The sequence below is a fragment of the Schistocerca piceifrons genome, chromosome 8 (genome assembly GCF_021461385.2).
Source record: "Schistocerca piceifrons isolate TAMUIC-IGC-003096 chromosome 8, iqSchPice1.1, whole genome shotgun sequence".
In the NCBI taxonomy this organism is placed as follows: domain Eukaryota; kingdom Metazoa; phylum Arthropoda; class Insecta; order Orthoptera; family Acrididae; genus Schistocerca; species Schistocerca piceifrons.
In genome coordinates this window covers 130615498-130637782 of record NC_060145.1, presented here as the reverse complement: position 1 = coordinate 130637782, position 22285 = coordinate 130615498, and the positions used below count along the sequence as shown (strand labels likewise).

At 45.1% G+C, this 22285-nt stretch overlaps 1 protein-coding gene and 1 pseudogene across 1 annotated transcript in view; one reads left to right on the top strand and one right to left on the bottom strand.

Annotated features, from left to right (window-relative positions):
* The window catches only part of LOC124711246, a 41300-nt gene that overhangs the window by 4987 nt on the left and 14028 nt on the right, over positions 1-22285 (top strand). The window contains exon 2 of the mRNA XM_047241211.1: positions 3418-3541. Within this exon, the coding sequence (XP_047097167.1) occupies positions 3421-3541 (121 nt within the window). The 5' untranslated portion in view covers positions 3418-3420. The remainder of the gene's footprint in view (positions 1-3417; positions 3542-22285) is intronic.
* On the bottom strand, positions 7160-7277 carry LOC124712784 (annotated as a pseudogene).

Sequence of the window (22285 nt, the reverse complement as noted above, 5' to 3'; positions counted from 1 at the left end):
TAGATACACTATGGACAATGGACAAGTTATCGTATGACAGGAAGCATTACATTGTTGTTAGTTTGGGAACGGAATAGAATCCTCCTAAAGAAAACGAAGGCTCTTTTTTCTCACACCGTTGCACATTCGACGAAGTGATACAGCGTGAAGTAACATTATAGTTTATAATTTATGCTGAGACAAATGTAAAGTCCTTGAAGAGAATACGTTTCCTGGTGGCAAATACAGAAATAAATTTGATAACATTTAATCTTGGGTCAAAAACGCTAACTTCTATGTAAAGCATTCATCTTTGATCCTGTATTGCGATATTAAGATTATCTATGGAATGTATGTTTGCAGTTTTTTTCTTATTAAACTGAAGTACTATTTTAGAAAGTTCTTATTCGTATTTGAACTGATTGTTTAAAATCTTAAAAGATATCCATCCACCTTTAGTGACCACTTTTATAAGACAAACTAACGTTCTTCTAGATTGCTAAGGTTCTCTCGCAGTTTCTCTCTAAAGTTTTAAACGTAAACTGCAAATTAAGTTGTACGTACGTCAATAACAAGAAGCCGTTCGCTGAAGAAGTGCAACAATCTATCCTTTAGCAGGATGCTATTATAACTATTATAACTGTTGCATGCTATTATTAAGTTAAGACTGTAATCACGCTGTGTGGCAGAAATCTTGTGCGTGTCAAAGTGAGGTTGCTGTTCTGTACGTGCATTTAAGTCTCCAGTCTACGTTAAGTCTCGTTTGAAAACGGCAGTTCAAGAGAAGTGCCACAAGCAGAGTAAACTCTAAATTTAAAACGAACCTTAAGTAAAATCCGATATTTGTTCTCACTATAGCCAAGTAAACTATAAAATAAGAGCAGAGCCTTTTGCAAAGTACGCCATTCACCCGACGAACACCGTAAAATGGCATGCTCGGTAAACAATTAGTTCCGCTGATTCCAGCATTCACTACAACAGGAAAACCCGACTGCGCAATGCAGATGTTTGTTTCACCGCTATGATATACTACTGTTTTTTTTCTTTTTCCGCCCCCCCCCCCCTCCCCCCCTCATCTTCCTCACGAGGCACTCCTGGTTTTTCAGCATTACGACTGAATATCATGAGAGTTTTTCATGAAAAATTATTATGGAAGCGGAGATATACGTGGAATGGTGTTTTTCAGAGAACAGAATATTTGTTTCGTCGTCATTATGCCTTAAAGATGACTTAGACAGGGTAGTTAACAGGAAGAATCATAAACAACTGTGCTAAACGTCTGTGCTTTTTGTGCGCAGACAGTAAACGAACACTAAAGGAAAAGGAGAAGGAGATAGTTCTTCGCATCTCTTTTGTGTACTGTAACCTACGTTTCTGTTATATGGAGTGTTCCTCGTATGCCTGTTCAGCGCCTTTCACCGGCGAGCTTAATAGCAGGACCGGTCTTCAGAGGAGTTTCTGTCGGGACGTACGGTGACTTGTGCTTCTCGTTCAGATGCTTACGAAGAAAGTGGAACAGCACTAAAACTCTTGCCGACAAACATGTCAGAGCTTTGTCGTTCCTTATACCACCTCGTACCCAGAGCTCTTATTGTCCTCTCTTTTTAGTGGTTAGTGGAATTTATCTCTATATTCTCTTTAAGCGCTCCTGTCTTTATAGGTTTCTTCTCAGACAGGGAAATATGAGTTTCACATGTAACTCCGCATTACAACAGATTAACAGTTCTGTTAGTAATACCGTAAAAATTAAAAATAATACTCCATTTTGGCTGTAAGTGGCATTTTGGTTCAGTCAGAGGAAATCTCAGTCTGAAACCGTTGAGGTACTGTTTTTGCTGGTACTGCAAAAAAATTTTCCATGATACCTTCGTAGGACGGGACAGTCTTCTCATGTTCTGGTTAATCTGGTTATACAGCTGAAACGGTATCTTTTTCTTTCAGTGTTGACGGATAGCCTCAACAGTCACATTACGCCTTGTTGTATTTCAAGTCATCATTCCTGCACCAAAAATCGAAGTGAAAAGTCAAGTGAGATGGCGCAGTCGTCAAGGTATTGGACTCACACTCGGAAGGAGTGATGTTCAAATCCCTGTCAGATCATCAAGATTTAAGTTCTGCAAACAGTTTACAACGAATGCTCGGATGATTCCTTAAAACCGACGGTCATTTTCCTTCCACATTCTTGCCTTGTTCGAGGTTGTGCTCCATCCCTAATGAAATCGTTGTTGAAGGAGCTTTCACCCTTATGACCTGAAAAATGCTTGTAATATCCACGAGATCCATTGTTTGAATTATCAGCAACTTATTCAAACAAAATTACTTAGCGCAGTATTTACAGTTAAATGAGATATTGATTTTCTCTGATACAGTCTAATTCCAAAGCTAGTCAGACTATTTACAAACAGTCCTTGGAAAATAGCCTTTTGAAAACATTGAAATTAATATTAGTAGTCAAATCCGTTATATCCTTCCTCAAAATCACATTCACGGTGGTTGCATGACATTTGTCTGTCAAATAGTGGCAGTACCACACTGATAAGTTTTTACGCAAAATTAGATAGGAAATTCAACAGTAAAATAAACCTCCGGTCATTGGTCATCTTTATTTAATACTTCGGTAGTCTTCCTAAATCACTCCACTCGTATGCAGGGATGATTATTTTAAATTGGATGCTGATTGATTGTGAGGTCGTGCCCGTACTCAAGTTTCGAAGCTAAAATGTGGTATTATCCGCACACAGTGCAAAAGCACGAATTTAAGGCGTTTCAAAGGCATGTATGCCCTCGTCACTAGCAATGCCTACACACAAGAATCTTCATTGCGAGCAACAAATTTACGAACTTAAATCCACGCAATGTCCTCATAATAGTGACATTATACAAAAGTAATGATACTACTGTAAGGAAAATTCGTGGATCAACGTTTCTAAATGCATTCCATGCAATGAATACTCTTGTGTCTCGATACTTCTGAATATGAAGGCTCGTATCGTCGAAAAGCGTTAAATTAGTGTTTTTGCACCGCGTGACTGTGCCTACATATTAACTTCCAAATGGATGTAGTCTGTTTTCTCCCCCTTCCTTTTCCAAATGAGCTATAGTTCAGTCTCTAACGACTCTGATCTCGGCGGGATGGCAAACCTTAATCTTTATTACCTGCTCCCCTGTTTGTACAACAGAGACAGTGCTCCTCCCCTAATGAGTTACATGTTGACGCTACATTAAATGGTAACTTTCCTTCACTCCACATCAAGAACGGTGTTCTCGAAAAACAAGACATTAGTAAACTGTCTGTAGTAGTAATGCTTTGTATGTTAGTTGTTACTTCTACGCTGAAAAACCGATGGAGTAATTCTCATCGGTACATAATTTCTGTTTGCAAGAAATTTCCATGCGACGGCACGAAATTTATCGGAATGTTTTGTTTCTTGTTGACAGACAATGAAGGTACTTTCCATCCTGGTGATCTGCCTTTCCGTGGCCGTGCTGGCGGCCGATGAGAAGAAGGAGGACGAGAGGCCCAAGATCTTCAAGAGGCTCATCCCCGCTGATGTCCTCAGAGGTGAGAAAGTGCCCGCGCCGCAGGAGATATTGGAGAACAAGCGCGCCTGCGCACAGCTGGCTGGCTCCGGGAGAAACCCACGCTAGAGATCTCCTCGCGTTGCAGTCTCACGAGGTGCCTCGTTGTGCTGCTCTGCGTGAGAGTACATCCTGCTGACACAGTCGAGTCCGCGCACGTAAACAGGAAAGGAAAAGGGGGAACCGTCGAGGAACAACGTACCGTTTACAGCGTGAAATCTCTCACTTTGCGTAGCTAAGCAATAGCGAAAGAGCAGAACTGTGTGAGCTCTTCACAAGCAGCATTTTGCACAGGACCATGATAGTAAACCATGTGTCAGTCCACATCTTCGGCCTGGTAATATCGTCTTCTAGATTTCCATATTCCAAATTGCTCTACATGATTAGCATATTCGTGATATGTCGGTCAAGCAGTGACCTCTACTTGCTGAGTCCATAAAAGCAGGAGAGAGACAGGATGAAATTACGACCTCACTTTGAGAAACAATTGTTGTTCATCATAATGGTCTGAAAGATTGTTACCTGTTGCAGGGGGTCACTGGCGTAACGCGGTCATCTGTAAACTTCGCAAACAGTACCAGATATCGGAGAACGATTTTCGGAAAAGTGATAGTACGCAAAGAGTCATTTTTTGTTCTGTATTAGCCTAGGTCACGTACCAGTTTAGATTAATAAACGAGATAGAGGAGATCCAACGAAGAGTGACGTGTTTCCTCACTGGAAAGTTTAGTAAGCGCGAGAGCATAAACTTCATAAACAGTACCAGATATCGAAACACGAGTTTCGAAAAAAACATAGTCCGCAAAGGGTTGTCTAATATTTTGTAGTAATGAGGAACACCTACCAGGTTGATTAATAGGAGATATAGAGAACTTCAGTATATTGCTAGGTAAGAAAATCCAAAAGGAATGGTCTATATTCAGTGATGTGACAGGAACGGTCATTCGAAGCAAAAAGTCTAGTAAACATGGGTTCTAAACTGCGTACTTTAAGAGCTATGACCACTTGTTCAGTAGAAGGGATGCGTCTCACATTAGCGTAGATGAGCAAGTGTTTATAGTTTTTAAGGTATGCATTTTGGAGCCCATGTTCGGTAGATTTCTTTGGTTCAAATTATCTTTCCAGTCATATCCCTCAATACTAATGATTTTTCTTGTCTAGCCTGAATGGCATAATACTTCACCATGAATTAACTATCATTCGCCTATAATGACGTTTCCAGTATTTTTTCTCCAACGATTCCCAACTGACAGCCGAGGCAACGGCCACTGGTGGGTAAAATCTTGAAGCCGATGTACAGAGAACCCTAATTGATAGCAGTAATTAAAAATCGTTGATAATTTACTTTTCTACAATGCTGCTTTGGCACTGCTGTCACGATAGGCAGGAAAAAGAAAAGTACGCACCGCACTCCTTTTTATGGAACATTTAAGGACGTAGTATCTCTCTAAGTAGTTAATATTGATAACTATAGCTTCGACACAGTCGGCTCGATGGCTGAGTGGTCAGCGTGACGGATTGTCGTCCTATGGGCCCGGGTTCGATTCCCGGCTGTGTCGGAGATCTTCTCCACTCGGGGACTCGGTGTTGTGTTGTCTTCATCGTCCTTTCATCCCCATCCGGCGCGCAGGTCGCCCAATGTGGCGTCGAATGTCATAAGACCTGCACCATGGCAGACGGACCTGCCCCGCAATGGGCCTCCCGGCCAATGACGCCAAACACTGATTTCCATTTCCATAGCCTCGACACAGGTATTACAACTAAAAGACAAGAAAAGTAGATCGCCGGAAAGACGTGGGGCTGCAACGTGTTATTGTGGAATCAAACACATTTTGCGCCAGGGGAGCAATTTCTGGGCAAACGTACGTAACCAACGCAAGATGAAGCTGCCTAAAATCTCATTGATTAAATAAGGCTAACCGAGTACATGCATGAGTATTCTTTCGAAATGCGAAATACGTGCGATATCGAAATGCAAAAAGGACTCGCTCAGTTGATTTGTTGACCCAAATCATGCTGCCACAAGGACTCATGTCTGGTCACAAATTAATGAAATCGTAGCAGACTTGTGGAAGCACGCCGGCCGCGGTGGTCTCGCGGTTCTAGGCGCGCAGTCCGGAACCGCGCGACTGCTACGGTCGCAGGTTCGAATCCTGCCTCGGGCATGGATGTGTGTGATGTCCTTAGGTTAGTTAGGTTTAAGTAGTTCTAAGTTCTAGGGGACTGATGACCACAGCTGTTAAGTCCCATAGTGCTCAGAGCCTTTGTGGAAGCACGGAAAACTTTAAACCATAGCTGAAACAGCCCGGAAGTGAGCAGCAGTCTTCTAAAATGCTACTTGTCGCCGAACCATCGCGTGAAAGTGTGCACGTAAGGATGCGGAACGGCGGGTACCGGTTACGAAAGCGGGAAGATATCGCGAACTCGTTGCCCGGAGGCGAAGCGCGCAGTGGCTGCTGGCCATTATGTAGAGTCGGCGGCCGTACAGGAATGGGCACGGTGTTGCGAAAGCGAGACCTGCTGGGCCAGTCCGCGTACTTTCGCCAAGCCAGCCACTGCTGCAGCTGACCCCGCTGTCGCCCTCTGCAGCCGCCAGTCTAGTCGCCGGCCGCCGCGTCATCGCGGCCGCAGAAACGCTACGCCTCTCCGCTGGACTCGGCGGGTTCCTTTCACTTGCACAGTTGCAGGTCTGAAAGACGCATTCAGGTCGTCCGCTCGCCGCAAGACGAGGCGTCGCTACTCAGATGCTGCCTCGTAGCAGCCGGGTGCTTATTGTGTGAAAGGCTTATCATTCAAACAAATGTGGGCGGTATGCGTCCCAGGAAGCATCAACACTGGCACACATTTCGCGGATTACCACTACTGTACTGTTGGAGAAACTCAAGCTTATTCTGAATGTCTTGAAAGAATTTCCGTTTCCACTAAAGTTAATACGTGTAGTAGAGACATGTTTGGAGAAAAATTATTGCAGAGTAGAGACGAGTTCAGGAATGCCTGAGCATTTTTAAGTCAGAACTGATCTTAGACTAGCAGATGCACTATCTCCAGCACTTCTTAATTTAATTTTAGAGAAAATAGGCGGAGAACAACATTAAACCCAGCTGGAAGAAGACTGGGTAATAACACATAAAATCGATTTGCATACATGCGAAAGATGTTCTAATAGGTGGTAGCAGACAGGACTTGCACAGCTCATGTCAAGTTCTTACGTGTATGTTGTAAGGGAAGCAGAGTTAGAAATTAATAAGGAGAAACCTGTGTGCACGGTCGTGAGCAAGGCACCCAACGATGATACCCCATAGATAGCTGTGAGCAGGGCACCCAACGATGGTACCCCATTGATAGCTGATAAAGTCACTTTCAAAAGAGTGGACATACATAAATATTTTTTAGGAAGAAGCACTACGTCTTCAGGCCACAAGTGGCCCGTGGAGACCATCCGACCGCCGTGTCATCCTCAGTTGAGGATGCGGGTAGGAGGGGCGTGTGGTCAGCACACCGCTTTCCCGGTCGTTATGATGGTTTTGTTTGACCGGAGCCGCTACTATTCGGTCGAGTAGCTCCTCAATTGGCATCACGAGGCTGAGTGCACCCCGAATAGTGACAATAGCGCATGGCGGACCGGATGGTCACCCATCCAATTGCCGGCCACGCCCGACGGCGCTTAACTTCGGTGATCTGACGGGAACCGGTGTATCCACTGCGGCAAGGCCGTTGCCTTTTAGGAAGAAGAACAGAAGGAAATTGAGACTAAGGCAATTACTGCAGCGGCAAATAGAGAACCAGTCTGATTTCTCCCGGTAGCCTTATACTGGTCTGAAAATTCACATTAAGGAAAGCAGACGAAGAAAAGTTGCTTGTCTTAGAGAGTAAAAGATGAAGGAAAATAATTGGCCCCAAGAGGGACATGCAGACAGAGAGATGGAAGATATTTAAAAAACAGAAACTGGCAGACCTTTACTAAGAAGCCGATATTGGCCGAAGGACGAAGAGAAAAAAGACTGATGTGGGTGAAGCCCTAATTAGAATGGAAAAGGCTACTGCGAGTCGCGTTATCATCGTCGGGGAAATGTAGACGCGGCAAAGGAAGCGATACAGAGACGATGGCCCGAGAAAAGGAGAATGGACCACGAGAGCCAGGAACAGAAATGATGGGTGGAGCTATGTAAAGAACACATACGGTCACCCAAGTCAAAGCGACAATTAAGAAGATCGACATATGTCTTTTTCAATCCAGAAACTTCCCTCAAAGTGCGACTATTGGATCAGTATCGGTGGGATGTTTCCGTTGATAATGCCAAAACGGATTTCCTTCTTCCCTGTCCCAATGACGTAGTGTCCTGTGAGCAGACTCTAATTGTCTGTTGCTAACAGAGCAGTAAAAGCACTCCGTCTTCAGGCCACGAAGGGCCTACCGGCACCATTCGACCGCCGTGTCATCCTCAGTGGAGGATGCGGATAGGAGGGGTGTGGGGTCAGCACACCGCTCTCCCGGCCGTTATGATGGTATTCTTGACCCACGCCGCTACTGTTCGGTCGAGTAGCTCCTCAATTGGCATCACGAGACTGAGTGCACCCCGAAAAATGGCAACAGCGCATGGAGGCCTGGATGGTCACCCACGCCCGACAGCTCTGAACTTCGGTGATCTCACGGGAACCGGTGGATCCACTGCGGTAAGGCTGTCGCCAACAGAGCAGTAAAGAGCAGTCTTTATTCCATGCGCGTTCACAGATATTGTGTTTCAATTGTAATCCGTTATCAAGCTGGACAATCAGCTCTGAGTTTAAACTAATCAGTAGAACTGCCTCTTGGTCTCACGAATGCGACGCCGAGGTAGTAGCGTGGTCTCCTCTAACCTATTGAGAACAGCTTTACCTAGGGACTACAGCTCCACTGGTTAATTAACTGGAAATAAAAACAGGTGCTGCCGACGATATAGCCTGGTGACAGTACCCTTTCTGGCAATTTTGAGAAGGAAAGTATTTCTAGCTTTAATTTTTATACATTTCTGTGCACCCTGTTATGATTTATCTTAATGATCAAAGATTCACTTGCAGAACAGGTTTAAGGCTGCTGTGTCTGGGAAGGGTCTACTATTTTGTGGTGCAACCAGCGGAACACACAGTTTACTTCGCTTCTTAGCTGTGAAAGATAAGCTGTCGTGACCGCCGGTGTTACGGGAGAACCCCACAGGTAATGACGTAGTTAAGTCTGTCGAGCGCACGGTAACCTTCCAATGTATGAAAAACACCGGGATTTTCCCTGCAGTAATTCCACGTAGGGAGGCGTGGTAGCTCATGCGATGAGTTCTTGTAGCAGATGTTTTCGAAGGCACTTACATTAATTTAGTCATTAACCTTTTCAACCATTCATCGTTATTACACACTAATTCACTTACGTCACTGAAACTGCTGGTTTTTCTTGTTTTACGACAATGTGGTTCGTTCACAAAGAGAGCTACGTCAACCGGATAGGGCTGAAGCGCAGAGAGAAAATGAGATTTGTGCCCTGAAGGATCCCGTTCGAAATCGAGAGTGGTCATTTCGTTTTACGTTTTTCCTGTTCGAAGTGAACAATAACATACCAGCACTGGAAACATTTAGCACGGAAGGCCATGGTAAATTCTTTTCTTAACTCATGACAGAACGAAGTAATGCTTATTTCTCTGTTCAATTTACTCTCCACGGGAAGTTAAAAACGAACGCAGCCCCCCTCTATGCTTTTACAGGAAATCTACGTAATTGTTCAGGAGCTATCTTTAGTTCACGACGAAATAGAATGATATATCTTGAGGCATATCGCGGCAGGTTTGAAAATGAAAGCCAAAAGCATTTCACCCTTGTCCTTGAGCACTAAATGCGCTTGCCTAAATCCGATGACACAAACCATTAGTCTGTTTGCTAAAATTGGAGAAACCGGGTACTTACAGCACAAAGTAGTTCTTGAGACTTTACTTCATGCATAAAGACATTGGTCGCTAATTTTTGTTAGTTTCTAATACACACAGGAAAACAACAGCTGTTATCTCAGAATAATGAAGTTCTTGGTTGACTTCGATATGAAGGGATAATGCCTTACACATGGAATCTGTTCGTGCATGTATTGCACACCGTTCCTTGTGATGGAAGAACCTTATGACTTCCCTGAAGTGCCTCATATGAATGACAAAAAAGCGGTTCTTTCCTTATTTTTAAGCAGTTTGTGCAAATCTGTAACGACTTGGCTGTCGACAACAAATTTTAATGAGATCAGAGTGGTTACTTCGAAGAGGTAATGGCAATTTTCTATCCCTTGCTGAAAGTGAATCTGTAACTACATTACTATCGAACCACAATCGCAAGTATTTTTTAAAAAAAAATCGTGGTGGACAAACTATGACTCAGCCACTTTTGCCTATAATGTACATCTGGCGTGTCGGTGAGTCACCTCTTTTGATTTTTAACACGGTGAAGGGTTTCACAGGAGCGCGAATGTTGGTTAACGGGCGGAAACTGAGAACGACAATAGAGCCATTCTCTGTTGTCCGCGCAGCACGAGAGGAACATAAAAATAATGGGCAAAAAAAAAGAGGAATGTGGAGCGGAACGCGTTAGAACAGGCGGCGGTTCTGTCAATAATGTCACCTTGTGGAGAAGGCCACGCCACGGCGGGCACCGGAACCTTGCTCCGCAAAGCACGCTGCCGCTGCGAACCACATGTTTCTTCTTGACGTCCATGCAGGTTCATTTCTGTACTTTCGAGTACCATTTTATGACTCTTCTGGACAACACTGAGGGAGTGGGCCTATAAATGTCACATTATAAAAAAAACATAGGCCGAGCAAGGCACCTCATAATAAAGAATAAAGTAGCCGACTTATTACTGCTTCCATTTTCCCTTTACTTCCCTAGTTGTTTCGTGTAGAATTAATAAAACGAGTCAACTATGTACCAACGATTTTCTGTTTTCCTATTGTTACGTGTAGGTACAAGTGAGCCATATCCACATTCTTTTACCTAATAATTACATCGGTTCTTTCTCTTGGCTTGTATTTCTGAAGAATGTTTTGTGCAAGACAACTCCAACACCATCACGGCCTTGTACTAGGAAATAATACCAACTACTCCATGAAGTGTTCTCGTTCTCATATTCCTGTAGTCATTGTCAGGAGCCACAGAAATGATTGACGTCAGCGTGCACACTTTCTCGTATAATGGTTTAGGAGGTGGAAACTTCGTTGTATTTCTATAACCCTCTTCCGCTACTATTTGATCATCGTATGATAGCTTATGAAAAGAGTTCTTAACATTTAAATTTATATACGCGATGTTAACAAATTTCTCTTTTTCAGAAACGCTTTTCTTTCTACAGCTAGTCTGCATTTAATATCCTCTCTACGTCGGCCATCATCACGTATTTTGCAGCCCAAATAGCAAAACTCTTTTACGAGTTATAGGGCCTCATTTCCTAATCTAATTCCCTCGCCATCACCTGATTTAATTCGACTACATTCCATTAGCCTTGTTTACTTTTCTTGACGTTCATCTTGTAACTTATTTTCAAGACACTATCCACACCGTTCAACTGATGGCAAATCCATCGTCCTCTCTGACGAAATTACAACGTCATCGGCAAAGAGCAAACTTCTTACTTCTTCTCCCTGAACTTTAATTCCCTTTCAAGATTTCTCCTTGGTTTGTAGCTTGGTTATTGTTCAGAGTGAATAACATCGGGGAGAGGCTAAAAATCTCCCACACTCCCTTCTCAGATACCGCTTCCCTTTGATGTCCGTCGTATGTTACAACTACTGTTGTGTTTGTGTCCTGGCTGTGAATAACCACCCGCTCTCTGTATTTTATCCCTGACATCTTCCAAATTTCCAACAGTGCAGACCAGTCAACATGGAGAAAGCTTTCTCTAAATCTACACTCCTGGAAATTGAAATAAGAACACTGTGAATTCATTGTCCCAGGAAGGGGAAACTTTATTGACACATTCCTGGGGTCAGATACATCACATGATCACACTGACAGAACCACAGGCACATAGACACAGGCAACAGAGCATGCACAATGTCGGCACTAGTACACTGTATATCCACCTTTCGCAGCAATGCAGGCTGCTATTCTCCCATGGAGACGATCGTAGAAATGCTGGATGTAGTCCTGTGGAACGGCTTGCCATGCCATTTCCACCTGGCGCCTCAGTTGGACCAGCGTTCGTGCTGGACGTGCAGACCGCGTGAGACGACGCTTCATCCAGTCCCAAACATGCTCAATGGGGGACAGATCCGGAGATCTTGCTGGCCAGGGTAGCTGACTTACACCTTCTAGAGCACGTTTGGTGGCACGGGATACATGCGGACGTGCATTGTCCTGTTGGAACAGCAAGTTCCCTTGCCGGTCTAGGAATGGTAGAACGATGGGTTCGATGACGGTTTGGATTTACCGTGCACTATTCAGTGCCCCCTCGACGACCACCAGTGGTGTACGGCCAGTGTAGGAGATCGCTGCCCACACCATGATGCCGGGTGTTGGCCCTGTGTGCCTCGGTCGTATGCAGTCCTGATTGTGGCGCTCACCTGCACGGCGCCAAACACGCATACGACCATCATTGGCACCAAGGCAGAAGCGACTCTCATCGCTGAAGACGACACGTCTCCATTCGTCCCTCCATTCACGCCTGTCGCGACACCACTGGAGACGGGCTGCACGATGTTGGGGCGTGAGCGGAAGACGGCCTAACGGTGTGCGGGACCATAGCCCAGCTTCATGGAGACGGTTGCGAATGGTCCTCGCCGATACCCCAGGAGCAACAGTGTCCCTAATTTGCTGGGAAGTGCCGGTGCGGTCCCCTACGGCACTGCGTAGGATCCTACGGTCTTGGCGTGCATCCGTGCGTCGCTGTGGTCCGGTCCCAGGTCGACGGGCACGTGCACCTTCCGCCGACCACTGGCGACAACATCGATGTACTGTGGAGACTTCACGCCCCACGTGTTGAGCAATTCGGCGGTACGTCCACCCGGCCTCCCGCATGCCCACTATACGCCCTCGCTCAAAGTCCGTCAACTGCACATACGGTTCACGTCCACGCTGTCGCGGCATGCTACCAGTGTTAAAGACTGCGATGGAGCTCCGTATGCCACGGCAAACTGGCTGACACTGACGGCGGCGGTGCACAAATGCTGCGCAGCTAGCGCCATTCGACGGCCAACACCGCGGTTCCTGGTGTGTCCGCTGTGACGTGCATGTGATCATTGCTTGTACAGTCCTCTCGCAGTGTCTGGAGCAAGTATGGTGGGTCTGACACACCGGTGTCAATGTGTTCTTTTTTCCATTTCCAGGAGTGTATAAATGGTACAAACTTAGGTTTGCCTTTCTTTAACCTATCTTCTAAGATAAGTCGTAGGGTCAGTATTGCTTCAAGTGTTCCTCCGCAACCCAAATTGATGTTTCTCGACGTCGACCTCCACATTTTTTTTTTTCTATTCTCCTGTAAATAATTCGTGTGTTCGCTGTTATTAAGACACAGTACTGATAGAGAATGGAGTTTCCAATTGCAGTACGGCCATTTTCCTCGACCACGTCGTGCGAATACTGGGATAGTAACTTCGAGTAAGCCGCAGCAGATTTCCTTCCCACCTCGCCGGCAATTTTCCTATTTCTCCAGCTCTAACGCCGCGGCCTCGAAAGAATGTTTCGAAATCGCTTTGACACGACTTGTTTGTAAAATCACTTGCTATATACACTGTTTGCCTTTGAATGGACCTCGTTTCTGGACTTCTTAGCTGAGGAAAACGGCAAGTGGTCACGCAAATCGAATCTATCAGCAGCCAGCAACGGAAACAACTACACCTCGGAAGCGGACACTTCGAGGGTCATGGTGGGCTGAACTTCAACCGAGCTTGTTACTGTTGCTGTTGCTGCAGATCTGTAGAGACTTTCGGGTTGTGTCGCTGCCCAGTGCAGTCCCAGCAGAAGCTGTCGCGCTCGTGAGTCGCTCCCGCACCGGCCTGGCCCGATGCCACCCACGCAATGCTAGCCTTCCGCTTGGCCGGCCGCCCCCGCTTCCGGCAGCTTTCTTCCACGCGGGCCGCCAGTACCGTGCTCTGAGTCAACTGCCTCTCCTTCAGAGACTCCTCGATTTATCTTCTTTAATATACATACAACAGTAGTAACATTACGCTACATACACATATACACACTCAATGGCCCTACACGTTAGTATTTAAATTTGACAACTAGATCGCAATACTAGGTGCTTCATCTATATGACAGCTCTGTAGTTCACACTTAAGTGTTTGGCAGAATCTTCATACAATTGAATTCAGCCTGCTTACCGATCGCTCCGCTCGTGAATAGCACATGGGAAAAATTAGCACCTAAATATTTACCTGACAGAGCTGATTTCTCTTGTTTATTACGATGCTCATTCTCCCTATGTTGATGGGAGGTTTTTTTTCTGCATTTGATTTACTGCGTATTTCAAAAGCTACTGCCTATTTTAAAAAGTAAGTCGTACATTTTACAATTTTTTACCAACAAATGTTGGTGGGAGAATCCCCATTCGGAGGAGAAAGTCGATGACTAAAATGTCGTGAAAAGCTCTCGTTGCAACGAAAAATGCCTTTGTTTTAATGATTGCCACCCCAGTTCGCGTATCATATCCATGACACCCCCTCCCCTATTAAGCGGTAATACAACACGAGCTGCCCATCTTTGAACTTTTTTCGATATCTTCCGCCAATCCTATCCGATAACGATCCTATACTGTGACCTAGGCTACAGAATAATACCGCCAAGCGTAATGTATGCAATTTCTTCAGTGATCTGTAGCGTCTTCTAAGCGTTCAGGCAATAAAACACTGTCTTTAGTTCACATTCTCCTCAGCTTCCACATTTTTTATTTGACAGTCCCAATTTAAATTGCTCTTCATTGAAATCCCTTGCCGGCCGATGTGCCCGAGCGGTTCTAGGCGCTTCAGTCTGGAACGGCACTACCGCTACGGTCGCAGGTTCGAATCCTGCCTCGGGCATGGATGTGTGTGATATCTTTAGGTTACTTAGGTTTAAGTAGTTCTAAGTTCTAGGGGATTGATGACCTCAGATGTTAAGTTCCATAGTGCTCAGAGCCATTTGTACCATTTTCGAAATCCCTTGGGGTTTAGTCGAAACGCCAACCTTTAAATTTGTGTAATTTATCGTGTAACCGAAATGTAATGGCTTCCTTTTAGAGCTCATGTAGTGCTCGTCATTTTTTTGATTTTTTAATATCGACTGCTACTTTTTGCACCGTATAGATATGTCTAAATCACTTTGCAATTCGTTTTGATATTCTGATGGCTTTACTATACGAAAAACGACAGCGTCATCTGCAAACAATCTAATGGGGTTGCTCAGATTGTCTCTTAAATCGTTTATGCAGATTAAGAACAACAGAGTAACACTTTCATGGGGAACGACAGATATCCCTCCTGTTTTACTTGATAACGTTCTTTAAAAACCTAGAGTGAGCAGTTCTGCACAATATCTCTAATTGTCTGCTTCTTCACAGCACATTCACATGAGCCACTTCTTCAAGATGTGGTCACGTCTCTCTTGTCCCGTCTTGATGCGTCTCGACCACGTGCTTTGGGGGTAGATCAAATCCTGTAACTTTTGGGATTCGGTTTTCAAAATGGTTCAAATGGCTCTGAGCACTATGGGACTTAACAGCTGTGGTCATCAGGCCCCTAGAACTTAGAACTACTTAAACCTAACTAACCTAAGGACATCACACACAGCCATGCCCGAGGCAGGATTCGAACCTGCGACCGTAGCAGTCGCGCGGTTCCGGACTGCGATTCGGTTTTCAGTTAGGGACGCGTTCTGTGGTGAATGTCCGTTTGCAGTGCTCTTTTCACTTCTCGGTGACATCGGTCTGTGTTTTTGTTAATCGTCCCGAGGTAGGTTGCATGTCTTCAAGCGTGTAACTCATCGGTTCTGTAAAGCACTAATTGGAACCCTACTGTTATGAGAGTCGGTCTTCTTCAGCTTTTCTTCTGCGATTCAAAGGAGCAATATCGGATAGAACAGGTAGTCAGAGAATGGGAATCGATATGAGAGTGTAGGTAATGGTACTCATTCTGGCATGCATCTTAACATTACGTAGCGATCTGCATTTGCTCCACAGTTGTTTCCGGCAATTTTGTTAAGCCGATTTATTCTTGAGTCAAGCTTCTTTGACAAATTAGTGCAATGCTGCTTAAATGGCAGTCTCTGATATTCAGAGAAGTTACTGGATACTTGGACTCCATCAAATAGCATATGTAACTTTCTACGTGCCTATTATGGATATGGAGCGTTGTGAGCTCTGTTTTACTGTGGCATGTCTGAAGCCACCATTTACAAAAATACTCTTTTAGTACGGTGAGGCTACAAGAGAGTATACTCTCACAATTCTTGACAGCTTTGTTCTGACGTATTGTTGCCAGATCATTTGCATACTGGATTTTCTTGTAGTTAGTAGCTAAAATGTATGAGATATGCAAATTGAGCAGAACTGGAGCCAGGGCTGATCCGTCAGGCCCGGATAGAGTTCAGGGCTTTCCATGTCCTAGCATCTACACAGCAACAGTAATGTGACGCGCACCGACGCCACAGATCAGAACGATTTCAAAAATAAAAGAGCCAAGTTTATGTACATGGGCTATGTATGGCGCTCTTTGAAGCACAGTTGATCACTCCAGGAGCACTCCGTCCGTGCTTCTACGCCCGGACGTGAGACTGCAGGTGGAGGCGGCATTTGTAGAGCCTGCGGGCTTCAGCGGCCAGGAGAGAGAGGCGGGCCGCTGCAAGCGGCTGTTGCAAGCGGCAGTTTCCCTTTACGACCGGCCGGGCTGGCGGGCGCGTGCCGCGATACGAACCGCGGACTGCGAAAGCGGCGGCACAGTTTCCACACGCGCCGTGCGGCACCCAGCCGGTTCTGCGCCCGCCCTCCTCTCACACCCATCATCCGAAAACGTTCTGACGCAGTTGCGTCTTTGCTCTGCTAATCTGTAAAATGTGTGACGTAACACACGTTTCTGTCTAACCCGTTCATCGGACAGAGGGCGGAAAGAGTTTCTGCTTTCACGTCTCTCCCTATGATTTCTATAAGCGCAGTGTTCATGGACTGAAATAACTCCTAGGTTCGTCATTGACAGTCCGCCTCCACAAGCGAATGCTCAGTGCGACTGACTGACATATCGAGGGCACGGGTTCGATTCGCAGTACTGCCAGGATGACACAGTGGTCAGTCGCTACCGATGCATCTGCTGGTGCCTACAGATCGAGTTACGTTTACGTTCCTCACTAACAAAACTATTCGTAAGATAATAGGTATGTTTCGGTAGTATCTCTCTAACGCCCCCAAATGAGCCAAACAAACTGCGGAACACAGTCCCACGAAAATATTTTATCTCACTGAAACCACTCGTCGGATCTGAAAACAATCGACACTCGTACTGGATATTTATCAGCATCGCCCGTTTGTTACAGTTAATAAACATTCTTTTAATAGCGACCGTCTCCGTATCTGTCGCACTGCTATCCGGGGGATCCGTGTTCGATTCATTCTCGGTGCTGTCAGGGATTATTTTCTTGGTGACAGGACTGGTACGGGGTGCATTCAGACTCTTGAGGGCAACTGAGGAGCTACACAACTGATTAGTAGCGGCTCCAAAGTCAAGAAACCCTACAATGACGGAGAGAACGGTGTCTACCACATGCCCCTCCAAACCACATCCCATGACACCATTGGGACAGGATAACATGGCAGTCAGCCCCATTTTTTAATAGCCGCTACAAACCGCAATTCATTGACTGATTACTTAAATTTTATTAATGCATTATAATTCCCCTCCCAGTCTCTTCTTCACCATAAACACACCCTCGTTACTTCCTGTTTCAGAGTGCAGTTATCGATCACATTTCCCAGCCCAATATCATACCCCTGCACACTGATTCTTCACACATCGATCCAGTGATCAAACAGGCCGTCTTGTGCGCTCACCCTGTCCATCACCTTTTCCTACCCTTACAGTACTGGGAACTGACATGCGTGGACTTGCCAGAAGCAGCAGCTACATTTGCACCCTAGCCAACAACCACACTATTTCCATATCTGCTTTTCATAAAAAATAATACCAACACAATCATTTTCCACGGCATTTTATGACCATTATTTTAAACTTTATGCCAACGGCTTTGCCACAGTGGAAACATCTGTTTTCACCAGATCACTGGAGTTAAACGGTTGGTTGATTCGGGGCAAGGGACCAAATAGAGAGCTCATCGGTCCCATCGGATTAGGGAAGGAAATCGACTGTGCCCTTTGAAAGGAACCATCCCGGCATTTGCCCGAAGCGATTTCCGAAAATCACGAAAAACCTAAATCCGGATGGCCAGATGTGGGTTTGAACCGTCGTCCTGCCGAATGCGCGTCCAGTGTGCTAACCACTGCGCCACCTTGCTCGGTGGAGTTAAGCGCTGTCGGGCTGGGCTAGTGATGGGATGGGTGACCCTCTGGGTCTGCGGACCGCTGTTGGCAAGCGGGTTGCTCTCAGTCTTTGTGAGCCCAATTGAGGTGCATCTTGGTCGAGAAATAGCGGCTCCAGTCACGGAAACTGACAACAGCCCGAACAGCGTCGTTCAAGACTTGTTCTGACGAAGTTTGTTTTTTAACTACAGGAGCTATGTTTTTTTTTAGCATAATTCGGCGAATACCAGCAATATGGCTGCTGCCAGCATATTGATTCTCCCTCCCCCCACGACACTGGATGATAAAATGACCAATCAAGAAACAAAGCCCCTCCCCCATGACACTAGAGCATAAAATGACCAATAAAGAAACGAAACAAACGGGCAAAAGAACGGTGACGTTTTCGGAAAGGGTACATTCCCGAACGCATCGATTGGCTTTAGCCTGTTGGGAACGGTAGATCGAAGTCAGCCAAAGCCGCCAGTCCCTGCTAAACAAAGCAGAGAACTGATCATCAGCGGATACCGGAATGGCAACCGTGGTGGGCCGTTACCTCGGTCTCCACGTCGCATTGTGTCGAGACTCAGCGATGCGCAGACGCAATATCGCTCAGGTGTACAGGTGACTAAACCTCCGACCTGTTGTTTGCACGCACGAAGCGTGCCCGCTATGTGTCAGCGCCCGCCGAGGTCGCAGTTGGGCTTACACGCTACTCTTCCGCACACTGCGTCACTAGCAACAACGCCGCCGAAGCTGGCGTCGGCCTTTGTTGCAGGTGGTATAGCGGGGAAGCCCCGCGAAGCATTTCTTCAGCCACTTGCTGCAGGTCTCAGGGCATTCCGTCCAAAATTAATTCAAATTTATACGCCTATTATCGCTCAAACTGTAACAAGGAAATGCTTTCCGTCATCGTTGGACTAAACAGTCGGCTACAATGGAGCAATTTGCGTCAGTAAACGGCTGAAAGTGTGTTCAACAATGAAATGATGATCAACATACCTTCAGTTTTCAATTTTTGATTTATTCTTTCAGTCGAACCTGCTTTGGTGTTGTGTAATCTTGATCACTGGACATTACCCGGTGAGTCGGGAAAGTTATTAACACTCTGGACTTGCCTTTGGGAGAAGTGCTGTTCAGACCACCATCTGGATACCCTGATTTACGTCCAGTGTTACTCCCTTGTAAGCGACAAAAGCCAGGAAGAATTTTTTCGTCACTTCTGTCTCCAGTCTTTCTGCAAGTGAGGTACGGTTCTGCTGCAAATGACTTGATGTTGACAGTACGACCGACGTTAACCGAATTTCTTTTTGTTTCTCCCTTCAAAAATAGTATTTTTTGTTCTGTTCTTGCGAAAATTGCTCGTCAGCCATCTCCGCTTAACACGTTAGAGAACTGCAGATAGATTGCCATGGACGAGGAAAAACCTGCTCAACTATTTACATATTTTGCTGAGAAATCGTTTTCAATCTTGTATTCGATTTTGACTGAGTGAGCATCTGTAATGTATGTTCGAATATCATTATTACTTTCGTAACAACGCGTGAATAATCGGAATCGCAAAGGAGCGAGGCGGCGTTAAATTTTAAGACTTTGAACTCGTATTAGAAAGCAATATCATTGAAACCCCTCTCCTGCGACACATATTTCCATGGTTTTCATCTATTACTTCAAGCAAGTTCCGAAATTGTTGCTTCGATAAAGTTACGTAGACTTTCTCCCACATACAGGATTTGCCGATTTGCTGTTTCGCTAATAACTTCGACGTCGATGCGACGTTCTACTTCAGCCTTCCTTCTTTTCGCATTAACACTTTCTTCTAATTAATCACTTACGTTAGATTTGTTCTCAAGTCTGTATGTTTATAAAAGCCCATCCTCTACTTTGCATTATCAGAGGTTGGTAAAGTTATCTACGTTACACAAACCATCTCGTGTTGCTTGCTCCCCAGATGAAACGAGCTTATTGTTTCGCACTGAGAACGCTACTTTTGATGCGTAGTGCTTACGGCTTACGGCTTGCTTGCTCCCCAGATGAAACGAGCTTATTGTTTCGCACTGAGAACGCTACTTTTGATGCGTAGTGCTTACGGCTGAGAATATGGTGACGTTCCACGCCCCCCCCCCCCCCCCCTCTCCTCTAGGATTACTCATACGACAAGGTGAACGGCGATTCAACCACATCGTAAGCCACAGCCTCTGTTCACGAAACCACACCTTCGCGCAGCCATGCTTTCGTTTTTTCAGTGTTGCCTTCACAGCGTCCTCACCGCTGTCTGTGGTCTGTAGTATTCGTTTCCAGTCTCCGATGAATCAGGTGGCACAGCCCAGCGATTCTATGCTACATACGCTCTTCCACGTCAATGGTGTTCCTGTTGCAAACTGATTTGTCGAATTATAAGCTAATTACGACACAGCTGGACACGATGCACACCGGATGAGATACAATGAGCCAGTCGCAGGCCCATTAGACAATAAAACTCGTGTCGAATGACTTCATCGCAAACTAATTAGACGAGAAAGACACCTTGCGAGATGAAGTCAGCAACTGGATCGTGATCTTTGTCGTATTGCGCAAATACAAATCACAAAATGACATACTAGCAAGCAAATGTTGCAAATGTTCCACACTACATTACTTACACTCCTGCACTGCATAAGGCCAGTATAAATTATTGCAGCGAGGTATCATTAATTAATTAGCAGTACCACGTGATTTTCATTTAGAGCTACCTGTTGATATGTCTCAATTTCTTCCTGCTAGATGGCACAGCACGTGGCCATGTTGTAGAAACTAGTTCTGTTGTTCAACTCGAGCAGCATTACATGAGGCTGTCGATGTTACTTCATATGCTTCCCTAAACGCTACGCTCTCCCATGGCTGCCAGAGGCCAATTTATCGCGGATGATAGAAGACTTCCGGGCAGCACATTACAGTGGCTGGAGAGGAAATGTCCTTAGTGCACGACTCCACAGCTACACCGTTCATCGACAGAACATTATAACCTGTACTTCATTTCTTCCTCACCTGCCGCACAATAGCAGTGGAATCCACTCTTAGACTGCAAATTTTTTTTCCGTTTTCTCGTGGTGTTTCCCCCTGTGGTAAGCGTACGCTCTTGGTGAGACAGAGCAGCAGATTTGCAACACGCCTTAACTGCTGCGAAACTGCCACTTTGCCCCAAAAGAGAGAACATTCGTCTATGCATCTGCCTTTAAATCGCCTAGTCTGTATTCTCCTCGATAGCGTACTGAAACATTACTTACTAATTCGGTAAGTGTGTTACCGTTCAGAGTAATAACCGTTCACGAGCAGACTGAAAGGTAAACGCTCATAAATTACGTCAGTCTGAGATGATTCAACATCCTGTGTCATTATAAATTACTCTCTTATTAACGATGAGATTCTCTGGCTTTGCGGCAGGTCATATCACTGAACCGTCGTGACGCTTTTTCCTGGAAAAGAGGATCCTGCAGTTGCGTATCTTAATTTACAGTTGCCCTAACACTGTATGACACCGATTTCGTCATTTATCTAGGATAAGACTGGGAAATATAGTGGTAAAATTTAGTAGAAGTTCGAAAGCGATTACAAGGCATGAACATATAGGGTGTTAGCGTATAAGTGTAGATACTGTGGTCATTTGTACCTTAGTATGTACTCACTTCAGTGCGTTTGTTGTATTTTCGGTGTGTCTAACAGTCTTCCCACAAACATGTCACATAATTTACAGCCTGATGTTTTCTGCACGGTCATAACTGCACCACTAAGTGGACTACTCCAGTCAGTATACACAAACCATATAGCGTGCACGTGTCCAAACTTCAACATTTGACCTGCTGGCCAGTGAAAAATAAGCATTCGGAGGTCCTAACAAACCTAGAAACATACTACGCCTAACAGCTAGAATTATTAGTCTTAAAATGAGGTAATGAATGTAATGTTGTTTGGAACGCTGTCCTCAGTCACCACTCAAAATATCTGCACTTATACCTCTAACATACTGTATATCAAATACACATATGTTCTACATATATTCTGAGAGAAAAGCTGAGCGTTTCTCAGATCCAAGTATGGTACTCAGCTATTGACATGAAGTCCATGTATTATTTAAAATCATAAAAAGCGCCGTTGTGTACATCAGAAATGATTTTTGCAAAGAAATGTACGAAATACGAATCATCAATGTGTGATGCTGTTTAATTAAAGATGATGGCAGACCATTGCAAAATGGCGTTAGATAAATGCCAT